The 25934-nt window shown below is 43.4% G+C and overlaps 1 protein-coding gene across 1 annotated transcript in view; it reads left to right on the forward strand.

Annotated features, from left to right (window-relative positions):
- The window catches only part of ITGA3 (integrin subunit alpha 3), a 243795-nt gene that overhangs the window by 119884 nt on the left and 97977 nt on the right, over nt 1-25934 (forward strand). The window contains exons 4-10 of the mRNA XM_069237816.1: nt 5864-6107; nt 12307-12399; nt 17524-17728; nt 18920-19113; nt 21855-21943; nt 23435-23571; nt 25704-25787. Of these exons, the coding sequence (XP_069093917.1) occupies nt 5864-6107; nt 12307-12399; nt 17524-17728; nt 18920-19113; nt 21855-21943; nt 23435-23571; nt 25704-25787 (1046 nt within the window). The remainder of the gene's footprint in view (nt 1-5863; nt 6108-12306; nt 12400-17523; nt 17729-18919; nt 19114-21854; nt 21944-23434; nt 23572-25703; nt 25788-25934) is intronic.

A 25934-nucleotide genomic window follows, 5' to 3' on the forward strand; every position in this document is an offset into this window, starting at 1 on the left:
ACAACCATCCTCTTCTCTTTACTAAGAGCACTATACATCCTCTCCTCTGTACTAAGAGCACCATGCTTTGTGTATTTCTTCTAAGAATATTAAACCTCCTCCCCCAAGAGCACTAACCATCTTATACTGTGTACTAAAAGCCACCATCCAGGGGCGTAACGGACTGGTGCGGGTGGGCCTCAGGGTTCTTGGTTTTGGAGAAGACCTCCCCACCCTCTAGGCCATGCCATTGCATGCCTGGCAGAATATGTGTAGTGACATGGAATAAAAAACATGTAAACGCTTGGGAAAGCCACTCGGCTTCCAAGCAGAAAACAAACACAGAAAAGCAGCACTGTTCATGTAACAACGCTGACAGACAGAGGCCCACCAAAAGGTACCCCATGTTCCCAGGTGTGTGATTCAGGCCCCTGCGGTGTGGGGGGCAGCCCTTCAGGAACACATAAGTGATATGCGAGACTTCTGGGCCCCTCATGACATTCCGAGGGGGGGCCATCATTGTGCATTAGGGCACCTCTACAACCATCCTCTCTGCTGTGTTTAATCTTTAAAATCGTCTTCTGTACAATACAACGCACCAAACATCTTGATTGTACTAGGGGCACCAACCAGACTCTTCTCGGCTGCTAAGAACATCGGAGGCTGCATACTGAGAAGGTACAGGGCCGCCTTCCATGCTGCTGTCATCCTTCAGTGTGTGCACTGGCTGCTGGCGGACAATGTGTCTTATCAATGCGCTGTTCAAAGCAAAGATGCATCACTGTCCTCGCACTGGGAATAGCTCGTTAGTGAAAGGTGGAATGGCCGTTTCAAGTCGCTTGTCTTCCTTTTGCTGTGTAGGCAGCAACCCGGCCTCTATTTTAAATGTAGCAGAGATTCCCCCTGCAGGAATGTGCTGTGAGTGACTCCACCTGCCTGAAGGGGAATGCCTGGGAAGTCTCTGGGACCCCCATACTTCCCACACAAGGCCCCCTCCCCCACTCAAGGATTGGGGGGGGCACATACTGCATCTCCAGACTACCTCGTTCCCTCTGAGTCTACCTCCGTGTCTAACTCAGCAGCAGTTTCTTTCGAGGCGCTGGAGCGGCGTCCACCCTAGTTTAATGCCTGTGGGTGGTAATTGCAAACAGCAATTACCCGGCACCCACAGACATTTCTTTTAGAATGCTAAGTTACACCAGTGCAAATCCTCAGCATTATAAAAGAAATGTGGATGCCTCGTGCCAGTGCCGTCACTCAGCTTCTGGTCACAACCCTGCTGTCTGCCTGATGAGTGATGACGCTCAAAAATGGGTGTCAGTCAGGCAGGTTTCCTGACCTTTACACGTGGCACCCTCGTCAAGAGCAGCACTGGGCTGCTGTTTTCTCGACTCAGCAGTAACATTGATAAAGAAGTTAAATAAACAGGCAATCCTGCATTTAAAGGTTAGTTGAAGTTAAAAAAAAAAAAAAAAAGTAAGTAACAGTTATCCTGCAAAGCCTAACTTTAGAAACACCTTTATTTTTAAAGACGTCTTGCAGCAATAGAGTACAAATATGATAGTCTCTTCAAAATTCAGAGAGTGTAGTTCATGAACATACAGAATCGTTCCCCTTAGTACATCACATTATATCAGTGCCCCGAGAAGTATTTTTTTAATGGTTCAAATCTGTTTTTATTGTTGCTGTACTAGAGAAGTATTCAGTCAAAAGCTTTCAGCGCCATAGCTTTGAGTAGCAGAATAAGAACAAAATACAACAACATTCCAACTTACCCCCGCCCAATTCTGTCCCCCCCTCCCCTTCCAGGATACTCACTATGTACGTGCTCGTAGTAACACACTAGAAAGCCTATGTATTGTCTGCCGCGGTAGCCATTGCAGCTACAGCATGGGGGCTGTCAAGCGGAGTAATCGCAGATATTTGGGACAGGTCATTTCCTTGAATTCTTTGGAAAAGAGTGAAGTGTGGTCTCCAGAGTACTCTGAAGGAGTCCCCCTGAGACGTGTCGACTAAAGTCAGTCTCTCCATCCCTAAAACGTACCACAAGCCGCAAAGCCAAGCGTGTCCGGATTTTGGCCGAGCCCCAATGCGCAAGGATAGTCTGATTGTGCTAGTCCAATCTGGCGGCCTTTGCAGGACTTGAAGGGGAAGGTAAGTGCCTTCCGGAGGCCCAATGTCGTAAAAGCTGGTAATCAAGGCAGCGGTGTGTCTAGACATTTGTCTATATCAGTCAGAACCTCTTCACAGAATTGCACCAATTTAGGGGATTGCCAAATAATATGAAGCAGGGTTCCAGGTGACCCACAGTGTCACCAGCAGTCTGGGCTATGAGTGGGATTCCCTTCATGCAGCCGGGAGGGTGTAAGATACTAGTATGTTGCGATTTTGGTAACTGTCTCTATACTGGCAGTATTGCATGCTGCATGGCGTACCCTGTAATACACTTCATTCCATTCCTTCAGACATAATTGTCTGCCAATTTCGCATCCCCTGAGTTTTTGACCCGGGGTTGTGGATGGTGTGGAGGCCTGTAACAGAAAGACATACAGTTCCGTGACCAGGTGTTTGTCATCATTCTTAGCGACCAGCCATTTCTCAAATGTGACCAGGGGGCGACAAGCTCCAGCCTGGATTGTGGGGTGCATAAGCCAGTGTCTAACCTGAAGGTGATGCGGTTGTTCCATCTCCTGAAGTGCTTACTCTACCTTCAGGTGGTCAAAAGGAGTAGGGCTGTCTTTGGTAAAAAGGTGGCCAATGGAACAGCAACCAGCTGCTTTCCAATGGTGGAACGCCGCAGAGTCAAGGCCAGGCATAACGTCTATATTGCTCATTATAGGCGTTAGGGGGGAAGGGAATGTTGATAGGCCCTTGCATGTTACCCCAGAATCCCAGGCTTTCAGCATCAATCTCATAACCGGTCCCAGGCGCACTATGGTCATCTCAGAAATGGGAATTTCCACAGATGTGCACCCAGCATCGCACGATCTGTGTACAGCCAGCCTATCTCAGATTTTTGCGTGTGACCATTCTGCCATGTACCGGAGCTGTGCTGCATAATAGTTTAGGAGGTTTGGGACACTCAATCCCCTCTCAGCTGGAGGTCAAGTCCTGAGTCATCCATGGCCATCCATCCACCCACACAAAGCGGTGCAAGCTCGGTTGTAATTAGTGAATCAGTCCAGCGGGTGGTTCAGTCGCGAGGGTCTGGAAGAGATAGAGGATGCGTGGGAATGTGGTCATCTTTATTGCTGCCACCCGGCCGAGCCAAGAGAAACAGTACAGTCACCATTGCACAAGGTCCTTGGTGACCTGATGGAGGAGTGTCCTGTAACTGAGGGCCGCTGTGTCCGCCACCATCGTAGCATGCTGAATGCCGAGATATGGAATGGATGTCTTGGTCCATTTTGTATGGGAAAGATATTTGATAGTTGAATTTAGTATCAAGAGGAACTGTGAGGTTTAGGTCCTGTGACTTGTGGATTTTAATCCGGAAACTCTGTTTCTCTGAATGCTTCAACCTCTGCTAAAAATGCCGGGACAGCCCAGAGAGGGTTTTTGAGAGCCACTATGACATGATCAGCATATAGGCCACCAAAACATACCCTGTGATAGGTTTATCGCATACTTTCTGAGCAAGGGCTCCGTGTGTAACATGAACAGTTAGTGTGACAATGGGCACCCCTTCCTTCTCTCCCTCCAGATGGAGAAGGGGGTTAACTTGTGGCCATTCACTTTTGCCCCTGCTTGTCCGTAATTACTTAGTATCCAGGTGCGGAACTGTGCCCCAAAGCCAAATTGGGTAAGCATCATCGCACGGTAAGGTCAACAGACGCGGTTGAACGCCTTCGCGGCGTCTATTGCTAGGTGCATGATACGCCGTTTCAAGCAGTGAGCCTTGTCTGTAAGGTGGAGGAGCCTCTTAGTATTATAGCTACATTGCCGGTGAGGGTTTAAGCCTGCCTGGTCTGGGACTTTCAGGCCTAGCGTGAGCGGGTTCAGGAGGGCCGGTAAAATGCTTGTAAAGAGCTTAGCGTCTACATTAAGGAGGAAAATGGGTCAATAGGACCCGCACTGTTTCTTATCTTTCCCGGGTTTAGGTATGACTGATAGAAGCTTGCCTCATCGAAGTCAGAAGCGTGGAAGGGTCAGTGATCGAATTGAAAAGCGGACAGGAGCCGGGTCAATGTCGTGTAAAAGGTCTTATAAAACAAAGCCGGGAACGCATCCGGTCCTGGGGATGTGTGGGGCTTCTGCCTAGCTATAGCTGCAGTAGCTTCCTCAATTCGAATAGGTTGATCCATCTTAGTCGCTTGAGCTGCTGTAAGCTGCGCCAAGTGCACAACCTGGATATACAAGTCTTGGCCATCAGAGGATATGGTTAGGGCCGCATAAAGATCTAAAAATTCCGAAACAGGGCAGCAATAAGCCCGTTGGCTACAATCTCCTCTCTACCTCCAGAGACTCTACTCTAGCAGCCTGTGGTTGGGCTTGCAGTCAGTTGGCTAGGGGCCTCTGACATCTATTCCATCCCACATAGAGTGTTTAAGACTTAGTAATGAGTATTCTGCTTTATCCATATCTAGGCCTGCGGGCTGTTTCCTGGCCATTTCCAGCTGCCCACCACCGAGGGGCACCGATGTGGTGGTGGATAGAAGTATTTTTTTTTTTAAAGGAATCAATCAGTCAGTCAATCAATATTTATAAAGCGCGGCTACTCACCAGTGAGGATCTCAAGGCACGGGGGGCCTCATCCGAAGAGCCACATCTTGAGGTTCTTTCTGAAGATGGTGAGCGACGGGTTTATAAACATGAGTTTATAAACATTCATTCCCCCTCCTACCCCAACCCACCCTGAAAATAATGTAAATAGTGAACTAAGATGCAGGTCAGTTGTTAAGTGCACAGTTTGGGGATTGGGTTCCTATTCTACATGAAAAACATTATTAATACAGGAGCAGGTATTGTACAATGTACATCCAGAAGTCATGTATTTCAGTATACTTTTATATATGATAATGAAGAAAAACGAGGGAAAGTGCAATTAAACAATTGCCTAGGATCACACAGTTTGGTAAAGTGGGGAAGCAGGGATTAATCCCTTGTTTTCTGGTTTCAGATTATGCAGTTCAGCCACAATATGCAAATGCTTCGCTTCCCCTACCTACACCCACCTTACCGACACCGCCGTGCTGTAGTCTACATGTATGTATTTTTACTCAAGGGTGTATCATGTGTACAAATCATAACCTTGGCAGTGCTGGATTGCCTTGGCGTCATTGCACGTGGGAAAACATCACACAGAAAAGCCAATTGTAGTGCACTTTCCATCGACAGTGTCACCAGAGGGCGTTTCTTACTAAATCTGCTGCTGCACTGATTTCTGCAATGCAGTTTGTCACACTCTTCCGTTGCGTGAAGGACAGTAAATGTGGGCTTCAGTGTTCTATGTTGTGTGCACACAGATGTGCACATACCCACATTTAGTGGTGCAGGTCTGTGCGCAAAGGTTTGACATCTGAATTTTTCCAAGGATCGCTAGTTTTGGCCCTACCGGGCATCCGAGTTTGATCTGTGATTCTGGTGCCTGCAGTTCTGTGCACACAAGTGTGATGTCTTTTCTTAGTGATTGAAGATCTCTGCACATGTGTGTGGTGCTATTTTTAGGTATTCCAAAGTGCACACACACAAACTTGATATCAGGTGATAGTAGATTCCAGGTATTGACAGGTAAATGTGTACAGGTTGGACAATCCTTCCGTGCACACGGTTATGATCTCTGTTTCTGCTGTTTGCAGATCTTTGCACCCAGGTGCAACTGTCAGATTGTGGGTGTTTCAAGGTCCATTCACCCAGGCATCATTTCTGTTTCTGGTGTTTGCAGGTCTGCGCACACAGGTACACGAAGCTCATAAACACAGACGAGCCACGCAGGATGATTGGCAAGTGCTACATGCGTGGTAGTGACCTGAGGTATAATCCAAATGACGATTGGCAGAACGACTACTACGAACTGTGCAACCCAAACACTTACTACGAGATGACGGGCATGTGCCAGCTGGGCATCAGTGGTGGATTCAGCAAGGACATGGTGTATTTTGGTGCACCTGGCGCATTTCACTGGCAAGGTATGTGGTATGTAATTGCATTATTCCTCGCACCTAGTTTAGACATCCATAGATGCCCAAGCAACATAATGCGGGCGAAGAATTTGTAAGGCAATATTGAGCCGGACAGATGCCTAGAACGTGCTGAAGTAGAGTCCTGGTAAGTGGGAGAATGATGAGAGGAAGCTTTGCAGTGACAGGAAGGACGTTAAAGGCAAATGCACAGGGCAGGGATACAGAAACAGAAAGAATTTGCAAAGCAGAAAAGGTGAGAAAATGGGTAAGTAGCAGGAGGAGACTCTGGATGTCAAGAAAGCAGGGGAGATGATGAGGTAACAAGAGAGGGTGAGAATAACTGATTGGTAGAGGGAAGAGAAAAGGCTGCTTAGCTATCCCTTTGTCCAGGGTGTTGGGCGAGTGGGGAGTACCAGACCGCATTTTTTTTTTGCTACTGTTTTTTCCCCTAACTGTCCCAGACCATAAAGGTTATGGAAGACCGCCTTAGTTCCTTGGACTCTCCAATTATACTGAGTCTGATTGAGAAGGCACTCTATGATATAGTCGGCAGACGGTACATGGGTACCAACGAGCTTCTTGTAAGGTCTAGGAGATTGCCACTGGCGAGCTGCGTGGGACCACAGTCTTGACATGAGCTGTGATCAAGTTTCCTCCCTGCCCAGTGAAAGGAAACGGCAGAAGTAAACCTGGTATACTAAGGGTTTTACTAAAGGTACTGCTGATCATCTTTGAAGCGTAGAGGCCATCCACAGTGAATATAATACAAGTGGAGGGGCTTCAAGCCACTGAACCAAAGAATCTTCAATGGTAAGAAAACATATTTAATAGTAAAAATTGCACTAAAATGAAGAAAATGCATAACTCGTTCAAAGATTGTAAAAGAATCACAACCCACAAATAGCCTTTGTCCAGAGAAAAACTGTCAGTAGTAGGCCTCGTATCAAGAATAGCTTCTTGATGGCAGCTTCCAACAAGCATGTTCCTTAGTAAAGCTCAGAACTCAGCCCTTACACACGCTTGTAGGGCTGAAGAAAGTCATTCCTCAAGTGCAAATGTGCCTATAAAGTTCTTTCACATGGTTTTCTTGTAGGTTCGTTTTTCTAATCCTGAAAAGCCCAGATCAATGTCACAAAGTTTCCAATTTGGTTCTCTCCTTGCAGCCTATACAGATTTTTTTTTTCCAGCTGACTACTCAAGCTGCCTACCAGAGTCCCCTTGGCAGCCTCTTCTCAGCTTCTAGACCCAAGACCACTCCACACACCAGCCAATTCACCTGGTGACTGAGATCCCATATTCCTGAGCCAGGCAAAGGAGTGAGGACCTCTACATTCTGTGGCAAAAATGCTCACATTATAATGTATTGCAATGTCATTGTCACTGTGGCATGGTGTCCGAGTATAAACTTGACTCAATCTGATATTTTGTTGTTTATATGTACTGACACCAAACTGTGAAGCATACTTACGAAGTCTCTAGCAACACACTTATGCACATGCAGCACAACACAGGAGTATTTACTCCTCCGGTTTCCTTTTATTGGAAAACCTATTAGTAAATTACACCACTGCATATCAGCTGGGTGTCTCTCTCACTGTTTTGTTTGGCCAGTCTGGCAGCCATAAATGGCTACACCCCAAAAATTAAAATTCTCATCTTACACAAGGAATACATCTGTGGTTTGGTTAGCAGAATCAAGAGTCCAAGAAAACATAAAATCTTGGTACACACATGAGGGTAAATGGAATTTCCTCCAGATTGTTTGCGAGTATACTCTAGACCTTGCTGACCTTTGAGAGTGGTATACCCACTTGAGTTGGAAACCATAATTCACACTCCAAATACAATGTGTGTAACGTAAAAATACTTAGCCCATGAACCTAATTAAATAACAATGCATTTATAAACCAATAAATAATACTACATTCATCTCTTTCATGGTGCTATTTGCAATTGCATTTTCACGTCACGGGTGAGGCAAAATTGCATTTGGTTTGAAAGTTATGATTGACACAACTGTTGAGAAAGTTATGGTCTGTAGCCTAAACCATAACTTGTGAATTTCAGGGATTGTTTTGGTTTTAATTCGATATAAAACTGCACTTTATGTGTGTGTTTTAAGTGAAATTCAAAGGTACCTGCAGTTCATGGTTAATTGGCCATCATTACCGTTTCGTTCTCACCACTGCACCAAGGGTCTTCACCTACTGCCTTGCAGTGGTTGCTGCACATTTAAGGAGGGTGAGGGAGGCATTCAAGGCTTCCCCTGCCTAGACATTTGGCAGATCAAGGGTGAAAGCAAGCAATAGTGCCAGGCGCATACCCATGTGGCCATCTTGCTTATCCACAGCCTCGGATTCACCATAAATGCCAAAAGATCCCACCTAAACCTCTTTGAATCCAGTTCTTCTTAGAGGTGGTATTAAATTCAGTAACAGCCAAAGCCTACCCCAGTCACAAGGGTCTTGGCATTCCAGCAGCTCACACCTCTTTTTCGTCCATATCATAATCTCAGAACTGCAATGCGCCTTATAGGAATGATGGCCCATTGTTCCCCCAAGCCTGGCTACACATGCACCCACTGCATCAGTGCCTCTTGGCACAGTGGACACAAGCGAAGGGTCAGATGGAGGATCTAGTGTTGTTAAAGGCCAGCTTGCTTCTCTCTCCGCAGTGGTGGAACAGCAACAATCTATTACAGGGCAAGCCTTTTTTACATCCCATTCCCCAAGACACCATTACCCCGGATGCTTCTCCAGACGGTGGAGGGGGGGCTCATCTAACTCGAATCACAATACAGATGCGGGGAACCTCCTATTAGCAAACCCACCACATCAGCTACCTTAAGCTCTTGACAATTCATCTCTGTTAAAGCCTTCTTTCTACTTGTTCAGGGCAATGTAGTTCTAGTCAGGATGGACAACATGTCTGCCACATATTACCTACAAAAACGGGGTGGTACTCACACTCTGTCTCCCGGTTGGCACAAACCATCTGGCATTTTGTGCTCTGTCACCGCATCCACTTGATGGTGGAGTACCTCCTCGGGGTGGATAATGACCTGGTGGACCTGCTCAGCAGAATGCATTAACAGGTCCATGACTCTACCCAGAGGTCCTGATCTACTGGAATCCAGCCCTTGAGCGCTCATCACATAAACCTCTTTTGTACCCTAGAGAACACAAAGTGCCCAAGCTTTGCTTCCAGGCACCCACAGTCCGTGGCCAATGAACTATGGATTAACTGGTCCAGGATCTTTACTTACAATTTCCCCCTCTGCACCTCCCCTTTGTGGTGTTGAAGATGCAGCAAACGTCTCTAACCCTCATTCTCTTAGACCCCTCTGGGGCGGGGCAGCCCTGGTACTCGGCACTCGTCGAGATGTCAGTCAGTCGCCAAAAGAAGTTCTCCAACAGGCCTGAACTTGTCATCAGGAACTGATGCCACACCAGGCACTCAGACCCCCTCAAACAACAAAATATAGTGATTTTCCACCAGAGGCCCTTGAGTTTGGTTCCCTATGTCTACCACGTGAGTGCATGGACTTGTTACAAGAATTCCGCAACCCAACCACACATGCCCACTGTGCAGCAGAGTGGAAGATGTTTACCCCCTACTGAATTCCCAAACACCTGGACCCCGTAAAACCTGCAGTCTAGGATATTATCTGCTACTGCTCGATCTCCAAAAGTCAAGCGCAGCCTACACCTCAATACGGCTCTACTTGGCAGCCATAGTAACTAACATGCAGAACATGGAACAATCCTCCCTCTTCCGCATACCCGTAGGTAAAGCTGTCATGGAAGGCCTCACAAGGAATATTCCTCCAAGGGTCCCCTATGGCCCAGTTAGGAATCTTAATGTAGTCCTCACAAGTCATATGGGTTCCCGTTTTGAGCCCTTACACTTTTGGCTTCTCCAGTACCTCTCCTGGAAAATGACCTTCCTTGTTGCAATAAATTCTCTTAGACACATTAGTGGGTTCCAGCCTTCATACTATAGGAACCCTTCATTCAGGTTCACAAGGAAAGGGTAGTACTCCTAAACCAAACAATAGATCTCCCAATCTTGTTTCCCTAACCAGATTTGGTAGCAGAGAAATCTATTTACACCCTAGATGTAAAGTGCGCTCTCATATATTACATCAACAAATTCAAGTCTTTCCCTCTAAGCAGACCAGCTGTTCATTGCCTTTGCAAAACCTGAGAAGGGCCAGCCTATATCTAAAGTAAGCATTGCTAGTTGGAGAGTCAAGTAAATCCAAACGTTCTATCATAAAGCCAAGAGACCCCTCCCTGTCACACCAAGGGCACATTCTACTTAGAAAAAGCCTGCAAGTATGACTATATTGGGAAATATTCCCTCGGTCAACATAAGTAAAGCAGGTTCATGGTCAACCACAACCAGGGCCACTAAACACTATTGTGTAGGTGTCCAACCCAGATAAAAGGCTATAGTTAGCCAGATGGTCCCAAGGCCTTATTTCAGACATCTGCATCATCCACACACTTGCCGCTGCTTATAAAAGGGTACTGGTTTACAGCCTATGCAGAGAATGCATGTTTACAGCAACACATGCTACCAACAGAAAATGTTACTTACCCTGGAAGAATCTGTTTGTAATGTGTGGTGCAGTAGATTCACATTCATATACCTACCACCCCCTCCCCCCCCCCCCCAATGCAAGGAAGTGTGTGACTCTGATCACTGATTTTTTTTTCTGTATGTGCACCACATTGTGTTCACTCACCACTCCATACTACTTTCAACTGCTGTGCGAAAAATAATCTAACATGGAGTCAGTTCCATACGCATTAAGAGAGGAGTCACTCTATACCTTGTGACTCAAACAAATTCTTTGAAGAAAAACAATTTGGAAACATGCAAGCCCAACACTAGATGTCAATAGTACGCAGAGCATGTGAATCTACAGCACTACATGCTATGAACAGATGCTTACAGAGTAAGTAACATTATCCATATATATATCAATTCATTCCTTTGGAGTTCCAAAGAAAATGTATGCACTCGAGATGCACTGCAAAACTATTCTTATTCTTCCATTAATGTATCAAGAGACAAGTGTTGTTGATACAACTTGCAAATCGATTCATCATTTTTGTATCTCAAGTGCCCACATTTTCTTTGGAACTCCAAAAGACTAAATTGATATTTACAAACTCAGGATCCACACACTGTGTTGGTGTGCCATCCCCACTAGGGTCAGTTTACCTGTAAAAGCAGAATCTCTGTCTCACATGCCACTAGCAAAGTGATACACTGACTATTGTGGGCGGCATGTGTTATGATGACAAATGCCTGCCTTGTGCAGATCAATACTTACTCTGCTCATCATGGCAACAATCTATCCCAAACTGACAGAGGCCCCCTCCAGAAAGAAACACAAGAACAGAACCGTTTCTGTCTTCTTAGGCCTTATCAGTAAGGTACAGCTTGGATCCTGTTCCACAGACATTTTTCAGGTTCAATGTTTGTGGGTGGCTTTAACATGTTTCCTCAGGTTTCGTATAGTGGAGGACTTCATTATGTTTTGTATGTGTGGAGGACTTCACAGTTTGTGTATTTGGAGGACTTCTTCAGGTTTTGTATGCGTGGAGGGCTTCTTCGGGGTTTGTATTGGTGGAATATGTCTTCAGGTATGGTATATAGGTGGAGGACTTTTTGGTGGTGAACTTCCTTATGTTTGGTGTAGCTGAAGGGCGTCCTCCTATTCCTAAGGTTAATTATCTGTGAAAAGTTGTTAGAAAGCAACCTGCATGATTGTTCATTTCTGTTCAGTGTATTATCCTGTTAGCTGGCTTAGTTTTTCACAATAACTCTACGCTTCCACCAGTGCTTTTGCACCCTCAGCAATACAATCTTATTACTGCGCACATGCCTTAGATAATTATCTGCAATTTTAGAGCATTGTGGTAAAATACATAGACTGTGACGCAGATGGTAAAAGTACATGCAGAAATATTACATATTTGCACTATTCATTGCAAATGGTGATCTGTTTTGCAGCATGTAGTGTTAACATACAACTCAAAACGAGGGCATAAAATAACTTAGTGAAGTTAATACTGTTTCTGTACGTTGTTTTTTAAATTACTTCAGTATTGTAAATGAGGCAATTTGTCTGTGCTTTGCCTACCTGTCACTTTTTTAATCTTCAGCATATGTTTCACGATTTCTGTTTCAGGGACTAGTTACGTTGTCCAGAGAGCAGAAACAAGTGAAGTAGGGAAAGAAGTTGTTTCTTATCCAAACAAGGACCTGAGTTACTACTACGCAGGTAAAGTCTGATGATTTACTCCCCAGTCACCACCAATCCAATAACCACCCAGAAATCTCTGCTTTCACTACCCAGGCACACTTACCCGATACAGTAACCACTGCATCTGCTTCTCAGGTACACTTAACACTTGCACAGGAATCATCCTTCCTCAACACACACACCAATGACACAAGTACAGCTTCCACTGCTCGAAAAATCAACTTGCTCACTTACTATGGCAAGTCATATTTTATAAGGTCAAGCTAAACTTAGAACCTTAGAACTAGTCTGTTCTGGCGAGTTAACAAAGAACAGGTGTTCTGTGGTTTGCTCACTCAAAGTGAAGAAGCAATACAATGTCTTTAAAACTTCTTTTTATCTTGTCACACTTGCTCTGTGTGTAGAGTAAGAGGTCAGAAGTCAGCTGACTTCTCTGACTGCAGAGTTCAAGGATTTTGTAGTGACCTGTCTGACCTTCTGTACAAAGCGTGTGAATTGCTGGGTTTCAGATTCTTCCTAACACACAGCATTGAAATAACTAAATCAACTGCACAAACATTTCAAAATATATTTCAGTAGTCGTGAAAGTAAATCTTTTACTTCTGTGGTATGGAAAAAAATATTTTAATAGGATGAAAACAAATCAGAACACTTTACTTGGTGATGTGCAAGTGATACATGTTTTCACAGATTATTTAATACACTATATAGTTTTATCAGTCAAGCTGCAAGTTTGTGGGAAAGATTTTGGCTATTTCAGTGGGACATTGACTGTCTGTAAATGACAGTGTGCTATCACATCATGCTTTAGTAATGTGTATATTAATAATACGTTTTTAAACATGAACTGAGAAACACTTCTGCCCCTGTCCTGATGGCAATGCTATTAGTAAACTAAGAGACAAGTCGGGGATCGTGCGTACTCTATATGTGGGTTTGATTCCTATTATACATGGACCAAACGTTTAGTCTATTTAATCAAACAAAATAGTTTTTTGTGCAGCAGAAATGTTGAACTCACAAATTTGAGGTGCACTTTGTGTGAGAATGAAGGAAAAGGTGGCTCTGTAAAATAAAACATTTGCCTAGGATGACACAATTAGAGACCAGTTTAAGAGTCAAGTACATTTCAGTTAAGTCGATTAGTTTATTCTAGTTACTCGATCTGCAGGAATATCATTTTTTTAATGATTTTTCGAGGCCTGCCTTGACACAGTAACCTCTGCTTCTGATCGAGCACACATACCACTAACATTCACCATGCTTAATTTGCGCAAACAAACTCACAGTTGGCATACATGGGTGCAGCATCCATTCCTCAAGCACGCTGGTACACCGATTGTGCTCCCGATTCTCAGACACACACACTAGTGACAGAGTGAGCATGCTTTCACTACACAAGCACACTCAACACTGATGCAGCTTCCGCTTCTCCGGTACACTAACCATTGCCTTCAGGCGGACACATTTATCACGGACCGTGATCGTGCTTCCATTCATTGAGCACACTCACAGGTGACACTGACACTTCACAGAGATCATGCTTTCACACCTGAAAACCTCAACGCTTTCCCAGGAGCCCTACTTCCACTACACAGGCACACTCACCTATAGTACAAATCCAGCTTCAAATGCTCATTCACACCCAGAATTGACACAATAGCCACTGATTCTAATCAGTAACACTTAATTGTGCTTAGTGATTGTGCTTCGAAGCACAAGCAGACTCCCCACTAGCAGGGATAGGGCAGCTTCCACTTCTAGAGTGCACTCATCACTGCTCTCAAGCAGATATATTTATCACTGACAGTGCGTTTGCTTCCACTCCTCAAGCTCACTCAGTGGTCTTTCTTTTACACCGTAAGCTCTCACCACTAACAATGAATATGCTTCACAACACTGCACACTCAACATTTAAGGAGGTCCCACACCTTTAGTATACTCACAACTGACACAGCGATCATACTTCCAGTACAATACCACGCTCATGGCTGACATGGCTGGACAGTCCTCGCCTCATGCTTTAAGAGCCTGTTCACTGTGTCTATTAACCATGTCCTTGAAGGGACAAATCTGCTGCTTCTGCTTTACGGCTAATCCCTTTACCAGTAGAAACAAGATGTTTTTTTACATTGTTTGTGAGGTCTGTCTAATATACTCTATTTATGTGTATTGCTGATGTAAAGCACTAATGGTAGGAAGTTTATATCAAGTTGAAATATGACATGGTTGTTGGTGTATTGCAAATGCTTAAGTGCTCAATACACTTGATTTGGCACAGACATAGGTCATTACTGCCTTCAGTCTGCGAACTCATTCACCACCAGGTAAGCTAGATCCTCTTCCATTTCACATTTATGCTATGGCACGTGCATTTGTAGCCTAGTCCCACCACTTCTGTGGTACCAAAACACTTTTGGTATCTGGGTACCTTTTACATTCTGGGATTTTCATTGACCCACGTTAGATTTGACTGTTAATTATGTGGGTTGTGCCAGGAGTCTTTACCACATCTACTCTGCATCTGTTCGGTGTTAATCGATGACCGCCGAAGGCGGCTCCGTCACTTTCTGGTTAGACAAGGGACACAGGCAATACATGCTGCCGTTGACTTTTTTCTGAATGATGCTCACTCTAAAGCAATCTCTGCTGTGATAAAATTCCTGGAAAAAGTGGATAAAATATTAAGAAATGTAGCTCTACTTTATTGTTCCTCAATGTCTTAGGTTCATGGTCCTGGAATGTATCTGTGGCATGACTTTGTTTTTATGAGTAGAATGTGCAAGTCCCCGTTCTGTTCACACATGATAAGACAGTCTGGGCAGGCTGCTAGGTGAGTTCCATCAACACAATACAGTAACAAGCCACGCTGGCTCACCATGTCTGGTTGCTGAATTCCACCTTTTCTGCCCCTTCATTTTCTGTCCTTGACAGGTGTCTGTACAGGTAATGGTGTTTTTTATAGCATTTCTACAGCAACCGCTCTGCACTTTGTCTTTTACTCTGCTGCATTTTTGACTCCAGTGCTTTGAGCCTAATTCCTGGGATTTTATCAACACTGTGTCTCTAATTTTCACCAGTTAGTAGCCTTGACATAGATAGTTTAAAACTTTTTAGGAATGGATCGCATTTTTTATGTCGTCTTTGGCTTTTCTCATATCATGCATTTGCATCTACTTTAACAATGTATTTTATGTTGTTTGCTTTGATGGACTTCACTGTGTAAGTATTTACATTTTAAGTTCACTGTTAAATTTGGTTATGTTTCATTGTGCCAATTTATATTAGATAGTAGTGGCAGAGTTGGCATCAGTTAGTGTGTTTTCTAGTTATTGATTATGTTGGAGATGGCAATCTAGATCCTGCTAAAGATCTGTGTGGAATATTATATGAGGGGATACAAGTACCGAAAGAATTTGCCATTTGTTTTGTTATTCTGTGTGGTACTGCTGTCTGTTTTTCAGCTTCAGGTGTGTGTAAAACCTCAAGACATCTTTGCTAATCATGTAGGTTGTGCATGTGGGTTTAGTAGATTTAAGTCTGCTTCTTCAGGATGGTTCATATGTGTGACATGAGGTCACGAAAGCTCAGCTAACCTGATAGTTTAGTCCACCTAGACAACCTTTGCTAGCAGCAGATGCTCTCCACGTAAGGTGCAGTGGGGTTGTAGCTAATTTGTACTGTTTGCAAAGTATGAGCATAACTTAATCTAAATGTGCTGTGGAGGCGACAAATATTTTGTCAGCTAGATGGTTTAAGCCATCGTGTGTGCATGATGGTATTAGGAGTTATTTCTACTGTGTACTATTGTTGGAGGACTAAGAGTTCATATGGTTTGATGAAATGTGCTGCTGAAGTGATAAACATTCAGCAAATGTATGACTTGCATCAGTAGCCATGGTCTGACTTTGAGAGAAAATAGGCCTGGGCACAAAACAAAAGTGGCCCCATTAGTGAACTTAAAAGCTGAAAAGAGGCCCATGTGTGAAAATTGGGGCAGTTTTGAAATTGTAAAAGCACGGTGTGTAAGACTTTTGCAAGGCGTGAAAGATTGCCTGCAGTACGCTCAAGTCATGCAATGTTTATTTTCAAGGGAAATCAACTGCTAAAACCGGCTTCACAGACCATAAAACCAGCCCACAAAGAGCAAAAAACTAGCCCATGCATTGACCTGTCAGGCCAACCCATCGGACACTTCCCGATTGCCTTATATGCCAGTCCTACTCGCTGTGCTGTGTGCCTGACGGTACCAGGGGTTGTCTCATATGTACTGTTGCACTATGTTCCAATAACGTTTTATCTAGATATGCGATTGAGCTGGCAGACACTAGCCACCTCCATGCCTTGGGCTATATTGTTGGCATGATGGTGCAAGTGGTAGTGTTCAATGAGTGCAGTTGGATGTTTTCCCCTCCAATGCCTGTTCTTTGGAGAGGTATCCTACAGGTAGGATTCTGGTTTTGTTTTCAACTGATTACTGATGAACACACTGTAGAGACGGTCAGACTTTTCAGTTGAAAACAAAATCCTCTAAAGATTCCTTAGTAGATGGTAGCAGAGCATCACTAACAGTGCAGTTGTAGTGTGCCTCCAAAAAACACTCTGGCACCGAGATCCTGCCAAACTCCCAGTGAGAAGACCACCATGGCAGAATCCCTTTGCTGCTGGGTGAACAAAAAGCTTGGGGAACTAGGCAAATTTGGAAGGACTTCTCTCTGTTCAGAAGAGATGGCAATGCCATGATCCTACACTGAGTCACTGCCTGGGGTCGCACAGCAGCCTCGATCAGCTCGACGGGTCTTGGCACCAGTGTATCACAAGTATTCACCCTGACAGTGGCCTGTATTTACTGTCCTTCATTTCACCCCCGTCTGCCCTGTGAAGCTTTTCTGTCTAGAAATGACACTATTCCAAAGCCCTGCACACTCTAGCATGTATACTGTGCTGTCTTAAACATACCAACAAATAGATCCCTCGGTGAACAATCCGAGATGCCATCTTTAAATGCTCGTAGAACAAGCTATCGTGTCATTCATAAAACCCTTCTAATGAGCCTGCGATGTCATCTTTAAGGGCGGCTGTGAACTTGATGTGATCCAATGCCTAGATGTCGGTACACTGACGCGTGTTGCCTTCTTGTAGGCTACTCCGTTCAGATGGGCAGCGCTGTCCTGAGTAAGGGCAATAGTACCCTGATTGCCGGGGCCCCGCGGTGGGAACACAAGGGGGCTGTGATCCTCATGAGTGTCGGCAGGAAGGAGCTATACAGTAACCTGGTGCTGGTCAATGAGCAAGTGGGCTCCTATTTTGGAAGTGCCCTCGCCCTGGCAGATCTGAACAACGACGGGTAAGTTCTTTTGTTCAACCTTTTGTGTACAAGTTACAAGTGACAAGTCCTCCATATAAATATCATATTGGTAATGACTTGTTTCAATGGGGACAACAAAGAGTTTTAAAAAGATTCATTAAAATGCCTTTCGGCTTTATAGTCAAAGAGCGGAGAAAAGGAGTTGAGAGGGATCCTTGCAGAAATGGATGTGCCCCTGACCCAAGAATGTTGCCATGTTGAGCTGCGCGTGGCATCTAGTGATAGGATAGATTATGGTTTTAATTTTAGCCGGGCTTAGGGCCAGATGTACATAGATGCAATTTTGCATTTCCTAAATAGCAACTTCATAGAAATTGCTATTTAGGAAATGCAAAATGCTATGTATCAAGATACCGATTTCCTAATAGCGATTCCTACATAGTAGGAATCGCTATTAGGAAATCGCACACAATAAATCCCATGCCATTTGTGACAATGCAACGGTTTTGCATTTCCCATATAGCAATGTCCTGTTCTGAAATCGCTATTTGGGAAATGCAAAACCAAGGATAGCTATAGGTTAAGGCCCCCCAAAATGCACACCAAAATTAGTGATGCACATGTAGAGCTCACATATGCCCAAGTGGTATGTGTGTGCTCTGGTGCACTTTAAAAAAAAAAAAGCATTTTGGGGTGCTTTTTTAAAATTGCACATGGTTACCATCGACTTGAAGTCGATGGTAATTATATTTCCTAAACGCCCAGTTCGCATTTAAGAAATGCTTTGTACATCTGAATAGGAATCGCAAATAGGTAATCCCTTTCTGCGATTTCCTATTCAGAGGATAGCAAACTGTGATTTCTATTGGGTAGAAATCGTAATTTGCGATTCCCTAAAGGGCTTTGTATGTCTGGAAAGCCCATTCTGCATTTCTTAACGGCCCGAAATAGCGATTTGGACTGTTAAGAAATGCAAAATGGCTTTTTTACACCTGGCTCTTACTGTGGTGTTCAAAGATGCGCTGGTTCCCTGAAGGAATTTGTTGTGGAAGAGACCTTTTTTTCAGGGCATTGGAAATCTGTACCCCAGCAAGATCTTGGTTCTTGATAAAGGTTTATTTTGGGGTGTTGAATCCATTGTGTGATATCTACACTCTGTAAGATCCTGTTTTTATGGTCCAGTGGATTATAGGGCAACTGCCCCTTTCCATGATATTTGTTTTCTGGCAGGTGGCAGGACCTGCTGGTCGGGGCTCCCTTTTACTTTGATCGAAAGGAAGAGATTGGCGGAGCTGTCTACGTGTTCATCAATGAAGCTGGAAGTTTCCAGAACCAGTCCAAACCATTCATGGTTGGGCCCAGTGGCTCAGGCTTCGGGTTTACTGTGGCAAATATTGGCGATATTAACCAAGATGGATTTCAAGGTAGTATGAAATGTGACATTACATCTCTAGGTGTAGAGGACGGTGAATGTGAGTGTGGGGAGCAGACGACTGGCTGAGTACTGATGCCTGACAAGCGGATGGGTTTTGGGTCATGTTGTTCTTTTCCAGTCTTTTCTTCTAAACATGGATGTCTCTTCCCTACCTGTACCTCTTACTCTACCAACTTCCCCTTCTCTATTATCTCCCTTTCCTCTGTATCGCTGTCTTCTGGTTCTGTCCCTATTGATATCAGCAGTCCCTTTTTTATGCCATTCCTTTCCCTTTTAGTACCTGCTAAACATGCACACTTGCCATATTTAGGAGAGAGATACCTCATGTTGTAGCTAAACTTTTGATTTTATTTCCAGTATTTTTTCTTTGCGTTTTCCCAAAATAAATGACCCCCAGTAAGGATGTCTGTCGCTTCACGCCTTAGAATAAATTGTTCCTAAATGTTGACATGCATGACCTTCGTCTTCCATGCCTCTTATACTTTTTCACTCCATGTTCCTCTTTCTTTTTCCACTTCCCTTTGCTCCTGCTGACTTCTCCTTCCTCTCTTTGCCCTTCACTCTCTTTCGTCTTTCCCTCTCTGTTTGATCTCTCCGCTTTCCTATAAAATTCTACCACTACATATGTTCTTCTTGCCCTCTTCACCCCTCTGCAAAATGTTCCGACTGTTTTTTTCTCCTTGCCCTGCCCCTATTTCTCTTTGTGTTGTGTGAGCCATGTCTACTGAAAGGATATTCAAGTGCTTTTTGGCACGGCGGTATAAAAACTACGCAGCTTGATAATACAAGGAAATTGCCATAACGAATTTAGTGAATGTCTGAGATTCACATCCGAGATCTACTTGTGTCATGAGTGACGCAGACAGCCTTCTCTAATTTTCCAACACACATTGGGCCTGATTTACACAAAAATTCAAACAGCTGGGCTCTTAGTGAGAACGTGAATTCCTATACATATGTACTTTAATGATTGCTTATATAGTATGAATGAATTAGTGAAGATTTGATAGAGCAGACTGCTACCCACGCGTGGTGTCCTCGTGCTAAGAGTAGAGAAAGCAGATCAGAGGAACTAATTAAAAAAGATATGCTTAAGATAGTTCCTAAATTTCAGATGGGGATAGAAAAGACGGCGTGACAGTGGAAGCTAATTCCATGGAGAGTCTGTGAGAAATTTAAATGATCACTCGCCGGGTTTGAATTTCTTGATGAGAGGGACTCGGATTAGGTTTAGGGGATGAAGACCTGAAAGTGCGTCAAGGAACATAAGCAAGAAAAAGACTCCCAAGATATGTAGGTCTTTGCTCTCTATTGACTTTGTAGCAGAAGCACTGGGATTTGAATAAACGTCTTTCTGCACTGCAAGCCAATGCAAGGCACAAAGGTGGGTCGACATAGGATCAAATGTTCGGATACCTACCAGAAGGCAGACAGCAGCATTCTAAATGCACTGCAGTCTGTGAAGCTGTTTTTGAGGAAGGCCTAGTTATGTGGAATTGTATTAGTCCAAATTGGATAGGATGGTGAACTGGAATGAATGTTACCACCAGTTCTTAGTCAAAAGAGGGAGGACCTTTTCAGAATTTTTCAGAGTGAAGATGTATGTAGAGACCGTCTTTGAGATCTAGGTGTTGAATGAGGGCTGTTGTAAATGATGCCTGAGCTGAGGGGGTGGAGTCCAGCACAAAAACTGTTATTCATCCAGTCTGAGATTTTCAACATAAACTTCCTAAATCTAGAATTGAGGGTCAAAGAAATCACCTTCCATCTGATGATCATTTGATTGTCATCAATGTAAGAGAAACAAATAAAGCTAAAAGGACAGATAATATTAGCCAGGGGTTTTGTATACAAATTAAAAAAGGGTAGGGATCAAGGCTGAATCCTAGGAACCCACATATAGACTTAATCAGATCGGAAAGGTGGGCGATGCAGCTCTTGGGTTCTGTTGAAGAAAAAGGAATGATACCATTTGAGGGAATGGCCTCCCACCCCATCCTCCTGAAGTCTGTGCAGAAGGATGGGGTGCAATCCCTTATCGAAGTCGGCAGAGAGGTCTAGGAAGGCGAGGAAGGCAGAATCTCCAGTGTTTAAACATGATCTGATTTCATGTACAGTCATCACTACTGACTGTGCTAAATCTGATCAAAAGTCAGACTGATGGGTATCAAAATAGTTGGAGATTTGAAGAAAGTATGACATATTCTCATTTAGATATGACTCCATAATCTTAGAAGGGCAAGGAGGAAGGACATAGGTTTGTAATTTGAGAGTAGTTTATGGTTGTCAGAGGGCATCTTTAAAAGCAGAAAGTACTTCCATATTTCTGGGACTATTCGGAAGGACAAAGAAAGATTAAAAAGAGCAAATGTGTAATATGGCTTTTTAGTGGTATAATATTATGCTGCATAAAAGCACTTTAAATGTGCAAATAGATTTGTCTGAATCGCATAAGTGAATTTGCATTATAAAATCTATTTGCATATGTAATTTAACTTGGACATGGAAATAGCTTTGTGCATTAGAGCTTCTTCCTCTATTTCTGTTTTCCTCCATTTTGTTTGGTATTATTGTGTCCTATTCTTCTTTTTCTCCTCTCACTTCCTCTCCTCCATGCTTTTTGTGTGCCTGTTCTCTGTTGTATTCTGAATTCTGGCATTCTACACACGATAAGTTGTACTTTCTGCCCTGTAATCTGCCCCTATCATCTTTCGTCTCTCCCTCCTACAGATATTGCAGTTGGAGCACCTTTCGAGGATTATGGGAAAGTGTACATTTACCTCAGCAGTGCCCAGGGTCTTATGAAAACCCCCAGCCAGGTAGGAGAGCATTACAACAGCTACACTCTTTCTCCCTTCATAGTACCCACAGGGAAAGCACCCTGGCATGAAGTGTTATGCTTTGTTGTACCGTTGAGGGCTGACGAGGCTAAGGCATGAATTAGAACAAGCTTCACAGACCTTTTCACCATTGAGCATTTCAGAGGTTAAACAGTTTTGGGACAGTTATTGGAAAATAACTCATTGAAGAGTGCCAGAAAAACAGAGATAAAACTCATTCCTTAATTACTGGTGAGACTGTTATTGAAATAATTTTAGTCTATTATTGATAGCGATATGGAGGTACTATGAGTGCCCCCTCCTCTTACATGGGGGACATTTTCATAAAAAGCAGTATAACCTATCTGGAAGTAAAAGAGCACGTAGAGCTCGTGGCAGTGCCTTTCAATGTGATAAAAGTTTGGTGTACAGCAGCCTTCGGTTTTGATTGTCATACACCAAACTATGGACACTGTTCAGTTTAAAAAAAAAAAAAAAAAAACTCTCAAAGTGATAGCTTGTTTTTGAAAAACAAAAAACTAATGACCCCCAGACCTTGGGAATGTTAATGGGCTTCACTGCCTAATTTTGTGTTATTTTCATTTCCTGACGTGCTGCTGGGCAGGGAAAAAAAGGCATTACACCATCCACTCTAAAAAGAACAGGCGGAGTAATGTCTTTGTGCCGATGGCACGTACTCCGTTGGGCTGTTGGATAAAGCATTCCATTGATGGATCCAACAAAGGCTCAACCAATGGAATACCTAAGGACTGCCTATTTTTCAAAGAGACGTTTGTAGCAAAATACCATGTTTGCCATGCTCTGAATCGACCCACAAGAGTCCATTTGCCTAGGAAGTTACACTGTTTGAGCTGCATATATCAAATACATTCTGTACTAAGATATTAAAACCATTTATTAGCTTAAAGATATATAGCACGTAATCCTACCTTGGGCCTTAGAGTTAACATAAGGTTGCAGATGTTCAGAGTTATGTAAGGTTTGGCAGATGAAGGACATCCACCAAAAAACGGTGGGTGTTCCTTTTGCCATATTTAAACTGTAATATGGCAGACAAGATGCCCACCAATTTCTTGCAGCTGTCCCACAGCAGCAAACATTAAATAACCCCTTTAGAGTGTAAACATCAAAGCTAATTTACAGGTTACACATATATTTCAGGCTTACCCTGTGGACAACAAAGCTGCCTCTCATCTAACATATAGTTATGCTTTAGGTAGCAGAGCAGTCTAGCTCTAGAGATGGTAACCTCTAAAGCCATGAGGACCAAGTTTTGTTGTTTACACAGATGTCACCAGGTTTGTATTTACACAGCAGCTATCCCTCGGTTCATGTTAGTTGTACATGTTCAGGCAGTCGGGACCCCGATATAGGGCTGCAGTTTTTAGATATCTGTTGAGTCTTTCTGAAACGCCTACTATATATAGTCACTCTTAACTTTCTGTTTCTCCCTTCACACTTCTCACCTAGGTTATTGATGGGAAAGATGTGGGTCCTACTGGAATACGCACCTTCGGCTACTCTCTCAATGGTGGTCTTGACGTGGATGACAATTCATATCCAGATCTGCTAGTCGGGAGTTTGTCAGAGCGTATCGCTTTACTTAGGTAAGGGGATCCTGATAAATAGGTGAGAGAATGGAAGGTGTAAGACTCTGCTTAGCAAGTGTGGTGGGGAACTGGACATGCAGGCGAGCAGGGGGTGAGATTGAAGGGGTGTGGAGAAATGTGTTCTCAGGCCAACTTTCAGAGAGCTGGAGAGTAATCACCAGCTTCTGAAAATTATAAATGGTTTATTATATTTGATTACACATAGACTTTATGTACAATGCACTTATATGAGAGTTGTGGTTCATCCAATTCGCAGTTAGATGAGAGCGAGGGCCCTCCCTTAAATGGATTAGGAAGGGGCCCTTGTGCATTGAGTTTGGAAGGACTATGGATCAAATGTGTAGGCTTCTAATACATTGGAATTGAAAGGAACTGTGGGCCTCCATACATGTTCACTGGGGTTAAGAGATAGTATGGTTTTCCCGTTATTGGACTAAGATGGTGTCTGGGGGTCCTCCCTACTTTGGCTACAGAAGTGGGTTCCATACTCAAAAAATTGAAAGAAATGTTCTTCATTTTCCATGCATAGGAGTTTTTGGCGGGGCTGTATAAATTGAACTTCATACCTCTATAAATGTAATTCATGGGTATCCTTCAATTTCAATTTGATATGGGTTGAGGGTATCAAACATGGATAATTCCCACTGAGTGTGTTTTCACAATTGTGTCACTTTTCCAGTGGAGTTCTGTGTTTCGATTGCATTCCACTTCCATGTTGGCCACTTACTTGTTACCATTCATTGTATTCTGGGGTTTGAGAAACAGGATTGGTTACATGTTGTTTATCAGAGGGATCTCATGATTGGGTTACTCCATTAATTAAATCCTGGGGTTTGAGTTATTTCTTGCATTTTTTTATCTTGTAATTAGATATGTTCCATGTAGGGTTCTAGTTTTTTCAGTCACTTCACTTGCTGATTTAACAGAATTTATTTTAATCCCCACATTAGGTCCCCGACTTTGAATCACCTCAGCATTATATTATTTGGTTTGGGCTTGGAGTGCTGTCCGCAGTGACGTTTACCGATTTATTCAGTCCATGCATAGAGTTCTGGAGTTTGTGCTACTTTCTACATGGGTTTTTGTCTTCTAGGTTACCTTATACACTGTGTTCCCTGGTTTGGTTGTTTTTCAATAATAGAGTTTGTCTTTTTGGTAATTTGCTTCATTGCGGTCTGAGATTCTCTTTACTCCCCCATTTCACTTTTATGTTTGAAGTGCCTCTAACATTTTAGCACTTTATCATGAACTTTACCATTTTTCTTTCTTTCTCTACACTTTGAGTTCTGTGGTTTGGTTTAATTCCTACATCCGGACCACTCCACACATAGGAATGTTGGTTGCGCTGCGCACTGAGTTATGGGGTTTGTGTTGCATCTCACATTGTAGTCTGGAGTCACTCAGTGTGGCAATCTTAAACTGCACTTGACTGACTCCAAACATGATTCTCAGGTTTGACGGACTTCTTCCTCTGGGGTTTGATGTGGATTTTGCAGTTTGGTTAGATACATGCCTAGTCACTGTCTGGATGCAGGGGATGGCGATGGATGGGTATTGGGTTCGTCTCCATTGATCTTAGTTGTTAAGTAAGTGACTATGTATGGTTCGTGTAGAGGCTGGTGTTGAGGTTTGACTTTGTTGTTATATTAACATGGCTTGGATATGTTTGGCTGACTCCCTGTTTTGATCTCTGTGGATTCTTGGTTGACTCCGTAGTATTGTACTCAAGCTGGCTGACCTCTCCTTTTAGGGGTGTGAGGTTTGGGTAGATTTCTTCATTGCTTCTGGTAGTATTGTTGCTTTTTGCATTTGATATTATTGAGGTCTTGCCGGACTATGACTTGCAGTCAGCTTAGTTTTGAACTTTGGGAGACTCCATGCATTAACGTTGGATGCATGTAGTGCGTTTCATTTGGTGTCTCTCTTAGATTGTTTTCTAGGATTAAAAACTCCCTGCTTTGGATCTTGGCAAAATTTAGAGCTATCAATGCATTAAGCTAGACTGGTCCTGAGCCTCTTCTAGGTTGTTATCTGTCTACATTTAGGTTTATTCTTTTCTCACAAGGTGTGAGCGGAAGATTTGCCATCTCTTCTCCTGCTTTCTCTAATCTGTCTCTCTCTGTGTTTAGATCTCGGCCTGTAATAAACATCTCCAAGACATTCACAGTGACCCCAACCGTGATAGACCCCAGCAAGTGCACTTCATCTTCATGGTAAGATTATCCAATATTTAAACATTTTGGTTTTATCTAAAACTTGTAATGTAGAGTCACATAGTGTGGATGTTGTAGCACTGTATGAAGGCATTTGTACATCAAATACTACCTTTGTCAATGAAAATCTAAACATGCTATTACAGG

This window comes from Pleurodeles waltl, chromosome 6, assembly GCF_031143425.1.
Source record: "Pleurodeles waltl isolate 20211129_DDA chromosome 6, aPleWal1.hap1.20221129, whole genome shotgun sequence".
Lineage (NCBI taxonomy): Eukaryota > Metazoa > Chordata > Amphibia > Caudata > Salamandridae > Pleurodeles > Pleurodeles waltl.